The following is a 12,907-nucleotide window of genomic DNA, read 5'->3' as shown; positions in this document are numbered from 1 at the left end:
GAGTTTAGCTTTTTGGCTCAGCTCTCTCTTTACCACGACAGACCGGTACAGCGCCCGCTTGACGGCAGATGCTGTACCAATCCGCCTGTCAATCTCCCGCTCCCTTCTTCCCTCATTCGTGAACAAGATCCCGAGATACTTGAACTCCTCCACTTGGGGCGGGACAACCCCCTTGACCCCGACCCGGAGAAGGCACTCTACCCTTTTCCGGCTCAAGACCATGACCTCAGATTTGGAGGCCATGGTCTTGAGCCGGAAAAACAGAGATGTGATCCTAAGGCCACCAAAACAGATCCCCTCAACACCTTGGCTGTGCCTAGAAATTCTATCCATGAAAGTAATGAACAGAATCGGTGACAAAGGGCAGCCCTGGTGGAGTCCAACTCTCACCGGAAACGAGCCCGACTTACTGCCGGCAATGCGGACCAGACTCTGACACCGATCATACAGGGACCTGACAGCCCGTATCAAAGGGCCCGGTACCCCATACTCCCGGAGAACCCCCCACAGGGCTCTCTGAGGGACACGGTCGAACGCCTTCTCCAAGTCCACAAAACACATGTAGACCGGTTGGACGAACTGCCAACACCCTCCAGGACCCTGCTGAGGGTGTAGAGCTGGTCCAGTGTTCCACGACCAGGTCGAAAACCACACTGCTCTTCCTGAATCAGAGGTTTGACTATCTGACGGACCCTCCTCTCCAGGACCCCTAAATAGACCTTGCCAGGGAGGCAAGATCGATTCTGGTGGTTTTAAAAGACTCTTAATTCATCTAATTTTTTTCTCAGATTAAAATAAAACCTCAGTCAAAATTAGGCAAAAAAATAAATAAATCCTTCAACTTCTGAGACCAATAAACTTGTTTGCTTTTTATCCAAAACAATTAATAGGAAGACTGAGATCAATAATATCTAATTATGTAGAATCTTTTTCAAATCTTTCCATTTTATTGCAAGTGTAATTATTTCAGTTCTGATCCTGAATAAATCTTATTTCTGAGAAACAGTTTCAGGTCTAAAATGGAAGAAGACTCAGAGGAGATGAATGAAGGACTTTGTGTTTTAAAAAAAACGCTCTTAGTCAGAAGCAGTCAGACAGGATAGACCGGACAAAGTCGCCATATATTTCCTCATAAAACTCAGCTGTGCTCTTTTTGCTACAACTGGCATTTATGCAAAATCAAAATGTCCAATGAAGAAATATTTAAATTTGAGCTCAGTAGTTGTCAAACGATTATTGTAGAGACAGTAAGTTGATGCTGCCAGTTATTTAAGGTAAACTTAAAAAGATGTCATTCTCAACTTGGTCACAGCCACAGAAGATTAATCTTTTGTTAAAGTAGATGTGACAACGACAAACTGAAACATTTCAAAAGTAGTCATTGTAAACTTTACTTCACTGCTGCTGATGCTGTCAAGTATAGAGAAGAGAGTGAAGGTGTATTTGGTTCCAAGGGAGATAAATTAGACTGTGTGGTTCAGTGGTCCATCTGCATCTGGTGCTCTAATGAATGTCTCTTTTCCATTAAACTGGAGAACAAAGCTGGTGTTGTGAATTTTATTCCGCTGTAGAGTGATGCTGGTCTCATCTTTTATTGATGAAACCTCTTTTATTGGGTGGAACTGAGGAAAAAACACAAGCTTGAGGAATAAATCTCATTCTTGAAATTACTTTGGGAAATGGACTTATTCTTCAGTCTCATGTTTATTTAGTCTTTAGTGAAATCTCTCAGAGACAAAGATGTCTGCAACTGAGCTAAAAAAAAAATTCTCAGTTAAAACTTGATTTGCAGCTCAAACTGTATCTGAATACATTACGTAGTTTGTAACAGATGAGTAATACCCTTTGCATTGTGCCATTTTCTAGATTTATGCAAGTATGACGCTACACACTTTACCGCTGTGGCTTGGCTGACCTTCCACCCAGGTCCAAATTAAAGAGGTGCTGCCGTCAGACCAGAGCCTCTCCTGATGCAGACCGATCCACAGGAATGATCCAATGCCTTAATTTGAGAAGAGCTCATTCTCTCTCTGATTGCAAACAATGTAATGTTGAAAAATACTCTCACATGAAGGTTAAGCACAGGAAAACACATCATACTATCATACATTTTGATGTTTTTCTATGTTTCTCATTTTGTTGTCAAACTGGCCACAGTCATGTGAAAAGAAGCAGAAACCTAAAATAGTTGAAGAAATCAATAACTGCAAGAAAACCAAGTCTTGTCGCTGTAAAACAAGCCCAATAATAACTCCACCACCAGGCGTGCAAAAAGTTTGTGCTGCGTCTAAAAATCTTTACTTTGGTATCATCTTGTTAAAACATTGTTTAATGTTTTAAACAATGTCTCGTGGTTCATTGAAATGAAACTTTTCATGCTGCTTTTTTTCAGATGAAATTTTCTTGTTCAGCTGTTCCTAACCAGCTATTTTTGTTCAGTGTTTTTTCTAGTTAAACAGCTAATGCTAAAGATATGTTGATATGCAAGTTCTATGAACATTTTGGCTAAAACATCCCCGGATAATGTTTAGTGAAGATGTAGTCATTAGAAGAAAAAAAACAAAAAACGCTTTTAATGGTATTAATTATAACTATTTTCTAACTGTTCCATTTTTCTTTATTGCATCTTCAATTTAATTTCGCAATTATTCTTATTGTCACAAACATCCTAAATGTTTTCATTGTTAATTCCACCCTCCGCCATCATCATTCCTGTGTTTTTCCTATGTTTATTTTGACTGCATGCTAATTTTCCTTCCTGCATGGGGAAACTCCCTATGCAGGGCAGAAAATTAGAAAATCGGACATGTAACCATTATCTGAACGGAGAGAATAAAGTTTGGCCGGTGAAGATCCCTCTAGTGTCTAAGTGCAGTATTGAAGTTTTGTAAGTGCATTTCATAAAAAACAAAACTAGCTTTTGTTTAAAAAAATATTAACCACCACAACGTTTTGTTTGGAGTGAATGTTCAGACAACATTAAAATTCAACATTCAAATGTTTAAATGTCAAACATTCAACTTTCACTTGCGAGCTGGGTAAGGTAAGGTAATTTTATTAATATAGCACATTTTCAGCAACAAGGCAATTCAAAGTGCTTTACATTTAATTAGAAAGAAATATAAACAAAATAACAAATAAAGGAAGAGCAAAAGAAGAAAAAGTATAAGAGCTACTTATTAGTTTCCCATGTTTAAGAATAAATGGTCCATAATTAATAAACTAGTAGAGTTGTTTCTCTGGATTCTTGTTCTGATTTTGTTGATATGAGCCCTAATTCACCCCATTTACCCACAGATTACATTTTAAAAAGTTTGAGAGAGGAATGATTCTTTCCTATTTTCATCTAAATAAGTTTAGTTTATTCATATATTCAAGTTAATTCTTCCCAATACCTATTTACAACATTTGTTTCTCCCCATTACCACGATGATTTGTTGCATTTATATGATTGTAAAGCTGTATTTAAACGTTTAATGACCAGGGAAGCAACATGGAGTCACACTGAACAAAGTTTTACTTTTTTATGCTTTTGCTTTGCTTTGCTTGCCAACCTAGATGTGTGCATACCATCACACACCTAGGTTTTTTTACTTCATGTTTTTTCAAGCTTTTGCATCTAGATTTCAATATGTCCCCCAAAAGATTTTTTTTTCAATACAAGTAAACAATTCATAGATCCCCAAACCCTTATTTAGAGGCAAAAAAACAGAAGAATGCACACATATGATTTATGAAAATACAAGAAAACCTTAACTCAGTTCTTAATCAACAAAAAGAGATTAAAATATTACCCAAAGGGAAATCAATTCTGTAAAACAACATTACAATTGAAATTAGTACATAAAATAAACCTCAAGGAAAGGAAAGGAAAGAATGTTACAGATGAATTATCCAGAATTTGATTCCCTCGGTGACTTCATGGTTTGGAGGAAATGATTTTCAGAGTAATGTGTGGCGGCAGATTATTTTCTCTGAGGAGCTGGATTGAAAAATAAATTTATGAGTCAAAGGTTAAAAAAGACACAAATAGACATAAAAAATGTAAATAGATATTAGCTTACCTCTATCAAAGCGTCTTCCATCTCAGATTTTGTCATTTCTTCTAGAAGCTCCAACTTCAAATCCAATCCAAAAACATAATCTGTTGACAAAAAAATTAGACATGTATAATTCACAAAAACAAGATAAATCTATTAAATTGCAGATTATTAAAGAATAATGTGATAACTGTTTTCAAATTAAGTATAAATATTTGAAACATCTACATTTTTATATGATACAAAAGTAATTATCCTAAGAAAAAAAGAAAAACTAAAGAATTTTATTTACTCACTTGGACCTGTTTGTTGGTCAATGGAGTTTTGTTGACATGAAAAGAAAAAAAAACATATTGGGTTGATTTTATTTTCTATCATTAATTTTTGTAATTAACTAGTCAAGGAACAACAGCAACAGTAAGACATAATAAATAGAGGTGCTACGAAAGACTTGGGCCAACTTTTATATCTTGAAAGATAATTCACAAAGTGCTGCAGTTAAATTCAAGCCATTAAACAACAGAAACTTTGAGTTTATGGAAAAAATTATGTAACTTAATGCAAACCATTAAGTATGCAACAGATTTGAGTATCTTACCAGTAGCCTCAAATATGCTGATTCCACTGCTTCTGACATTTTCAAACACAGAGAAAAGAGTGAATGTGTAGTTTGTACGAGGGGTCAGAGATGTGACTGTGTAGGTCACTGGTCCATATCCATCTGGTGCACCGATGAATGTCTCTGTGCCGTTAAACTGCAGAACAAAGTTGATGTTGCTGCCGACTTTATTCCACCGCAGAGTGATGCTGCTCTCATCTTGTTCTGATGCTCTGAAGCCTTTTGCATTTTCTGGCGCTGAAACAAACAAACAATATTGTGATGGTTAAGATATGTGTCCCACAATCTTAAGCCAAATAATTCTACTAGGAACAAATCCAAATCAAGCAACAATATCTTATCAATTTCTAATTTTAGAAGCAGAATCTGGTGAAGTAAAACAAAAGATTAGGGTTAGTTAAAGTAAAGGTTAGAGAGCAGTAGATTTTGAGATTTGCTGTCTGAATGAAGAGAGTTTGATTCACCTTTTTCAGGTTTTATTGGCTCTAGTTTCCTTTATTTCAAAATGATTAGACAGGAAAGCAGGTAATGAGAGAAGGTGAAAACATGCCGCAAAGGTCATCCATTCTTAATTTCCTCCATCACTAAAAGACACTGAAGAGGGTTAAAATGTACTTTTTACCCTTGTACAAATTGATGTTCTGGCTCATAGTGTTATTTTCTCATTGTATGTAGCATTAGACAATGTGTAAAAAAAAAAAAAACCACTAGTGTTTTCATTCTTTAGACCTTGTGCCCATAAAAAAGGCATTTATTCACAGCAGCTTGGTTCCATGATTTAATTTAAAGTTGCATATTTTAAAACACAACTCTTGGAATTTGGAGAGAAAATGTCATTCTATGCGTCTACAAACGTACAAAGTTAATCTGAAAAAATAGATTACTATTATTGTTTCGCCAATCAGAAACATCGTACCTTTCATTGTTAATGGAAGACAATAAAAATATTCTGAGGTTTTGTTTCAGCACAGTTGTCAAACTTACACCATTAATACTTCCAGTTAACGCTGACTGGATAAATCTTGTAGCTTTAGAAATAGTCCAAAATTTTATTTATCTCAGGGTAAAGTATGTTTTCCCATAAATTTGAGGTTTGGGTTTATTTTTAAGTGTGGCGTTTGCAGATTTGGATCATTGATGGTTCAATCTGATTTTGAAGATTTTGGAGGAAAAATTGTTTGCCTAAATAAATGAATGTACTTTATATTCATACCAGTGACAGCAGTAAGTTGTACTCCACTGCTTCTGACGTTCTCAAACACAGAGAAGAGACTGAATGAGTATCTGGTTCCAGCAGCTAGAGATGAGATGGTGTGAGTTACTGGTCCATCTCCATCTGGTGCTCTGATGAACGTCTCTGTGCCGTTAAACTGGAAAACAAAGCTGGTGTTGTCGTTGATTTTATTCCACTGCAGAGTGATGTTGCTCTCATCTTGTCCTGACTTTGTAAGTCCTTCTGCATTTCTAGGAGCTGAATTTAAAAAAAATGAGATGTTCAATTTAGGTTTTTGCAGTTGGGTTTTCATGTATATCTTTGAGTAGAAAGTATCTTAATTGTAGCTTACAAAAAACCCCCCAAAAAACACGTCCGGGTCAATTAAACAAGCAAAGAGCAAAAGGAATGTATGATACATCAGTATCATGTAATTTTTAAACATTATTGATCTTTCCATTACATCTTTTCACTTTCAAAACCACATCATGTTGCTTCAAACCATCTATTTAATTTGTCCAAATATCAACATCATTCAAGTCAACTGAATATAGTGGCTCAGGATGCACAATAATCAGAATTTGAATCCCCTAAGTTGACTGCTATTGGTGCAGAAAAGCATCAAAAGCTTCTCTGCATTCTGTTTTCCATTGTATTTTCCAGGGATGAGGGTTAAGGGGTTTGTACTACTAATTGAAAACAAGAAGTGCTCTGATTGTTCAGGGTACTGGTGAAACAATGTGAGCTTTTCATGAGGAATCATAAGCATTTGCTCCTGAGTTTCTGTTTGAACTGATGACTAACAGAGAAGTTGGTCATAGTTTGGAATCTATAAGTTTTGTCTCAGTACCTAGTACATACACAAAAAGCACTAAAAAAGAGGAGAAATCAAACCATTTTTTACAGTCTGTAGGCTTTCAGAGATGATAAAGTAAATTTATTTTTCTTAAAATAATACCAGTGATGGTGTGAAAAGTTACTTTGTGCAGTGAAATAACTTACCAGTGACAGCTGACAGTTGCCCTCCACTGTTTCTTATATTCTCAAACACATAGAAAAGAGTGAATGTGTATCTAGTTCCAGCAGTCAGAGATGAGACTGTGTAAGTTACTGGTCCATCTCCATCTGGTGCACTGATGTTTGTCTCTGTGCCGTTAAACTGGAGAACAAAGCTGGTGATGTTCATCTTGTTCCACATCAGAGTGATGCTGCTCTCATCTTGTGTCAATACTCTGAAGGGGAGAGGTTCTAACACAAACAGACACAATATATATTCCAATATAAAGCATTAATTTTATCAGACATAAAATTTATGTTTCACATTGGATTTGGTTAAAGAAATAACTACAATTTATAAAAACACGTGAATTGCGGTCTGTTTGTGTGTGTGCATCTGCATATACATATTTAAATTTCTTCGTTGTAAAAGGAAAAGATAATTCTGAATGTTTTGTAAATTATTACAACAGTACCTGTACAATATGCCAGGTTGCATACAGACGGCTGTTGAAGTTTGTAGACGTAGTATCCAGAACAAAGTTTGATCTGGATGGTGTTTGAGGCAAAATAGAAGGAACTATACCAGTAACCATACCAGTAATCCCACCAGGGACCAAACACATTGCGAGTTACAATTTCATTAAGCTGGACTGGATGACTGCCGTTTATCCACAAAGGAGCAGAAGTTCCACATCTGTTTCCTGCTACATAGTTCTCTGGTATCTGGGCATTGGTCTGACCCAAATAAAAGCGATACCAAACACTCCTGGAAATGTCCTGGTCACAGTGTAAGATTGAATTGTCTGTATTCTCTGTTGAACGCCATGTATCATTCAGTACAGTGTAGTTCACACAGGGGTCAAGACATTCAATAACTCCATTGGTGGTGATGCAGTCTGTGCCTGAAGCACAACATCGACAGCCGGTACAAGGAGCTTCAAATAGAATATGTGGAACAAAACAGAGGATAAACATTATAAGTCTAAAGACACAAAATACTTTTATTTCGACTTACTGTCAGATTTTGAGTTAATGAGGGTGAAGAGGTTTACCAGCACCTTTAGTGAGGAAATCACTAAAGATGCAGTCAGAGGAAATCATTAGAAAATAAAATAAAAAATCACACCTCACACCTCACTAGGAGTTAAATAAACATTAGTGTTAAGTCTTGGTTTTAGCAGATTTTTAGTAGACATGGTACAACTAATAAACAAAATAATATCTTTTAAATCCTTTTCATCAGTAAATCTACCTGGGACAGCCTGGCGGCTACATGTTGCTTTCCATTTACAGTCACTTTCTATACATCAGGGGTGTCAAACTCCAGTCGTCAAGGGCCGCTGTCCTGCAACTTCTATATGTGCCTCTGCTGCACCACAACTGATTAGAATAATTGGGTCATTAGCAAGGCTCTGGAGAACTGATCTACACAAGGAGGAGGTAATTAAGCCATTTCATTTCAGTGTTTTGTACCTGTGGCACGTTTAAAAACTGCAGGACAGCGGCCCTTGAGGACTGGAGTTTGACACCCCTGCTCTACATGGACTAAACAAATCCTATTCAGGACAAAGAACAGAAACATCTCGCATTCCCTTTATGATTGACAATGTTGATAGTATTAGGAAATTTAATGACAACTAAACATGTTTCTTTACTTTGTTGACCTTCAAATGAAACTCTTTAATTAGTTGCTACATAGCAGATTTTTCAGTAATTTCTTAAGACTTTAACAGTCTTCGAACAGAAAACTGGTTATGAGAAATGGGGAAGATATGTGGCAAAGGTCACCAGACCAGGACTTGAACCTGTGACAGTTGTGCTTTACCCTGCACTACTGAGTCTTTTAAATTTTTATATAGCAGAGGGGTCTTGTTCAATGTCCAACCAATGGACTGTAGACTAACAGAATTTTGGTGTTAAAAAGGTTTTGCTTTCTTAATGAGATGTAAAGTCTTACCAGTAGCTGCAGTAATACTGACTCCAGTGCTCCTGACGTTGTCAAGAACAGAGAACAGAGTGAATGTGTAGTTTGTTCCAGGAGTGAGAGATGAAACTGTGTGAGTCACTGGTCCATCTCCATCTGGTGCTCTGATGAATGTCTCTGTGCCGTTAAACTGGAGAACAAAGTTGGTGATGTTGTTGATTTTATTCCACTGCAGAGTGATGCTGCTCTCATCTTGTCCTGACTTTGTAAGTCCTTCTGCATTTCTAGGAGCTGAATTTTAAAAAAATGAGATGTTCAGTTCAGGTTTTTGCAGTTGGGTTTTCATGTATATCTTTGAGTAGAAAGTATCTTAATTGTATCTTACAAAAAAAACAAAAAAACACGTCCGGGTCAATTAAACAAGCAAAGAGCAAAAGGAATGTATGATACATCAGTATCATGTAATTTTTAAACATTATTGATCTTTCCATTACATCTTTTCACTTTCAAAACCACATCATGTTGCTTCCAACAATCTATTTAATTTGTCCAAATATCAACATCATTCAAATCAACTAAACATAGTGGCTCAGGATGCACAATAATCAGAATTTGAATCCCCTAAGCTGACTGCTATTGGTGCAGAAAAGCACCAAAAGCTTTTCTGCATTCTGTTTTCCATTGTATTTTCCAGGGATGAGGGTTAAGGGGATTTTACTACTAATTGAAAACAAGAAGTGCTCTGATTGTTCAGGGTCCTGGTGAAACAATGTGAGCATTTCATGAGGAATCATAAGCATTTGCTCCTGAGTTTCTGTTTGAACTGATGACTAACAGAGAAGTTGGTCATAGTTTGGAATCTATAAGTTTTGTCTCAGTACCTAGTACATACACAAAAAGCACTAAAAAAGAGGAGAAATCAAACCATTTTTTACAGTCTGTAGGCTTTCAGAGATGATAAGATAAATTTATTTTTCTTAAAATAATACCAGTGATGCTGTGAAAAGTTACTTTGTGCAGTGAAATAACTTACCAGTGACAGCTGACAGTTGCCCTCGACTGTTTCTTATATTCTCAAACACATAGAAAAGAGTGAATGTGTATCTAGTTCCAGCAGTCAGAGATGTGACTGTGTAAGTTACTGGTCCATCTCCATCTGGTGCACTGATGTTTGTCTCTGTGCCGTTAAACTGGAGAACAAAGCTAAAGTTGTTGTTCATCTTGTTCCACATCAGAGTGATGCTGGTCTCATCTTGTGTCAATACTCTGAAGGGGAGAGGTTCTAACACACACAGACACAATATAGTATATTCCAATATAAGCATTAGTTTTATCAGACATAAAATTTATGTTTCACATTGGATTTGGTTAAAGAAATAACTACAATATACAAAAATGAGTGAATTGCGGTTTGTGTGTGTACATCTGCATATACATATTAAAATTACCCTGTTGTAAAAGAAAAACAGATAATTCTGAATTTTTTGAAAATTATTACAACAGTACCTGCACAATATGCCAGGTCGCATCCAATCGGCCGTTGAACTTTGTAGACGTAGTATCCATAACAAAGTTTGATCTGGATGGTGTTTGAGGTAGAAAGGCAGCAGGTGCCCGACCAAGTGTAACACACAGTGCGAGTTACAATTTCATTAAGCTGGACTGGATGAGTCCCGTTTATCCACAAAGGAGCATAAGTTCCACATCTTCGTTCTGCTACACATTTCTCTGGTATCTGAGCGCTGGTCTGACCCAAATAAAAGCGATACCAACCACTCCAGGCAATGTACCGGTCACAGTGTGAGATTGAATAGTCAGTATTCTCTGTTGAACGCCATGCATCATTCAGTACAGTGTAGGTGTCACAGGGGTCAAGACATTCAATAACTCCATTGGTGGTGATGCAGTCTGTTCCTGAAGCACAACATTGACAGCCGGTACAAGGAGCTTCAAATAGAATATGTGGGACAAAACAGAGGATAAACATTATAAGTCTAAAGACAAAAATACTTTTGTTTTTATTTTGACTTACTGTCAGATTTTGAGTTAATGAGGGTGAAGAGGCTTTCCTGCACCTTTAGTGATGATATCACTAAAGGTGCAGTCAGAGGAAATCATTATATAAAAAAAAAAACAAAAAAAAAACAATCACACCTCACTATCAGTTAAGCAAACATTAGTGTTAAATCTTGGTTTTAGCAGATTTTTAGTAGGCATGGTACAACTAATAAATAAAATAATATCTTTTAAATCCTTTTCATCAGTAAATCTACCTGTGACAGCCTGACAGCTACATGTTGCTTTCCATTTACAGTCACTCTCTCTACATGGACTAAACAAATCCTACTCAGGACAAAGAACAGAAAAATCTCACATTTCCTTTATGATTTAAAATGTTGACCCTATTAGGAAATTTAATGACCACTAAACATGTTTCTTTACTTTATTGACCTTCAGATGAGACTCTTTAATTAGTTGCTATGTAGCAGATTTTTGAGTAATTTCTTAAGGTTTTAACAGTTTTTGAACAGAAAACTGGGTTATGAGAAATGGGGAAGACATGTGGCAAAGGTCACCAGACCAGGACTTGAACCTGTGACAGTTGTGCTTTACCCTGCACTACTGAGTCTTTAAAATTTTTATATAACAGATGGGTCTTGTTCAATGTCCAACCAATGGACTGCAGACTAACAGAATTTTGGTGTTAAAAAGTTTCCCTTTCTTAATGAAATGTAAAGTCTTACCAGTAAATGCAGTAATACTGACTCCACTGCTCCTGACGTTGTCAAGAACAGAGAAGAGAGTGAATGTATAGTTTGTTCCAGCAGTGAGAGATGAAACTGTGTGAGTCACTGGTCCATCTCCATCTGGTGCATTGATGAATATCTCTGTGCCATTAAACTGGAGAACAAAGCTGGTGTTGATGTTGATTTTATTCCACTGCAGAGTGATGCTGCTCTCATTTTGTGATGAAGCTGTAAAGCCTTCTGCATTTGGTGGGACTAAGATAAAAACATTACAAACAGTAACAGGCATATTAAACAGGAATAAAGCATTTTGTTTCACAGCATAATTGGGGGTTATATATATTTTTGTTTGTTAAACAAAAGCATAGCCTTCAAAAATGTTTATTGGTTCTGTGTTGCATAATGTAATGTGCTTAGAGACTGTAGTTGAGGGACCTGCAGAAAATGACACCACAGTCATGTGTTGTGTAAAATTCTGGATTATTTATGGCTGCTGAAACATCGAAAATGAGATGCATTACTTGGTTTGTAGCAGACAAATGGCAAACTCAGGCTGCAATTTTCATCCGACCATCTTCCAGAGTCACTAAATGATCCAGCAACACACTGATCCCCAGAGAGCTCATTGGGTTCGCCATCCGCCCAGTTTCGAAACAGAGAGGTGCTTCCATCAGACCACAGCTTTTCCCGATACAGTCCAATCCAAACATTGCTGGCACCTATTAGGGTTCTGATGATTTCATTTTCTGTCTGATTTCGTACACTGGCAAGGAAAAACAGTGTTAATAAACAATCATATTAAATACAGGACACAAGGAAAATAATCTGTGTTGGATTTCCTTTGATTTTTCTGTTTCAAAACCAAAAACAATTATTATGTTTTTTTTCAGTATTTAGTACCTAAATGAAAAAACAAAACATAACAAAAAAAAACCTTAAAATTGAAAATTAAAAATGCAGTGTTTGGTTTTTGCTTCAGCTATTAAATCTAAACTAAAATATACAGCTGTTATTTATAATTATGTAAAATGGAAAATATCATCCTTTTTACTATGATACAGTCTGGGCTTTATAACTTGGATTCCTTCTAGTAGAATTTCTACCAGGCCAAATTAGCCAACAGAAGAAATTGTGAACAATGATGTTGATTATCTTGCGCTGTTTTAAAATTGTAGTCTGCCTGTAGTTTTAGCAATGGCAGCGGAGAAAGTGAACGAAGCTGTTCAGTCCATGTTGGTCCTTCCTAATACTGAATTAACATTAACAGCCACCTTGTTTTGCTGGACCCTTGTCTCTTCACAATGTATGATGGCTGTTTACAACGGAGACAATTTCCGGTAAGCTTCATAGCATCGAACTGGCACA

The 12,907-nt window shown here is 36.6% G+C and overlaps 1 protein-coding gene across 1 annotated transcript in view; it reads right to left on the bottom strand.

The window, feature by feature from the left end:
• Positions 1–3,121: 3,121 nt before the first annotated feature.
• Positions 3,122–12,907, bottom strand: part of LOC102223628 — a 56,846-nt gene continuing 47,060 nt past the window's right edge. The window contains exons 26-37 of the mRNA XM_023346714.1: positions 12,064–12,305; positions 11,540–11,797; positions 10,302–10,742; positions 9,829–10,077; positions 8,829–9,086; positions 7,345–7,806; positions 6,875–7,120; positions 5,873–6,130; positions 4,639–4,896; positions 4,337–4,342; positions 4,065–4,144; positions 3,122–3,982 (exon numbers count right to left, since the gene is read on the bottom strand). Coding sequence (XP_023202482.1) covers positions 3,920–3,982; positions 4,065–4,144; positions 4,337–4,342; positions 4,639–4,896; positions 5,873–6,130; positions 6,875–7,120; positions 7,345–7,806; positions 8,829–9,086; positions 9,829–10,077; positions 10,302–10,742; positions 11,540–11,797; positions 12,064–12,305 — 2,821 coding nt within the window. The 3' untranslated portion in view covers positions 3,122–3,919. The remainder of the gene's footprint in view (positions 3,983–4,064; positions 4,145–4,336; positions 4,343–4,638; positions 4,897–5,872; positions 6,131–6,874; positions 7,121–7,344; positions 7,807–8,828; positions 9,087–9,828; positions 10,078–10,301; positions 10,743–11,539; positions 11,798–12,063; positions 12,306–12,907) is intronic.

The sequence above is a fragment of the Xiphophorus maculatus genome, chromosome 14, assembly GCF_002775205.1.
Source record: "Xiphophorus maculatus strain JP 163 A chromosome 14, X_maculatus-5.0-male, whole genome shotgun sequence".
Lineage (NCBI taxonomy): Eukaryota > Metazoa > Chordata > Actinopteri > Cyprinodontiformes > Poeciliidae > Xiphophorus > Xiphophorus maculatus.
The sequence above is the reverse complement of the archived record's forward strand: the minus strand, read 5'-3'. Positions and strand labels throughout refer to the sequence as shown.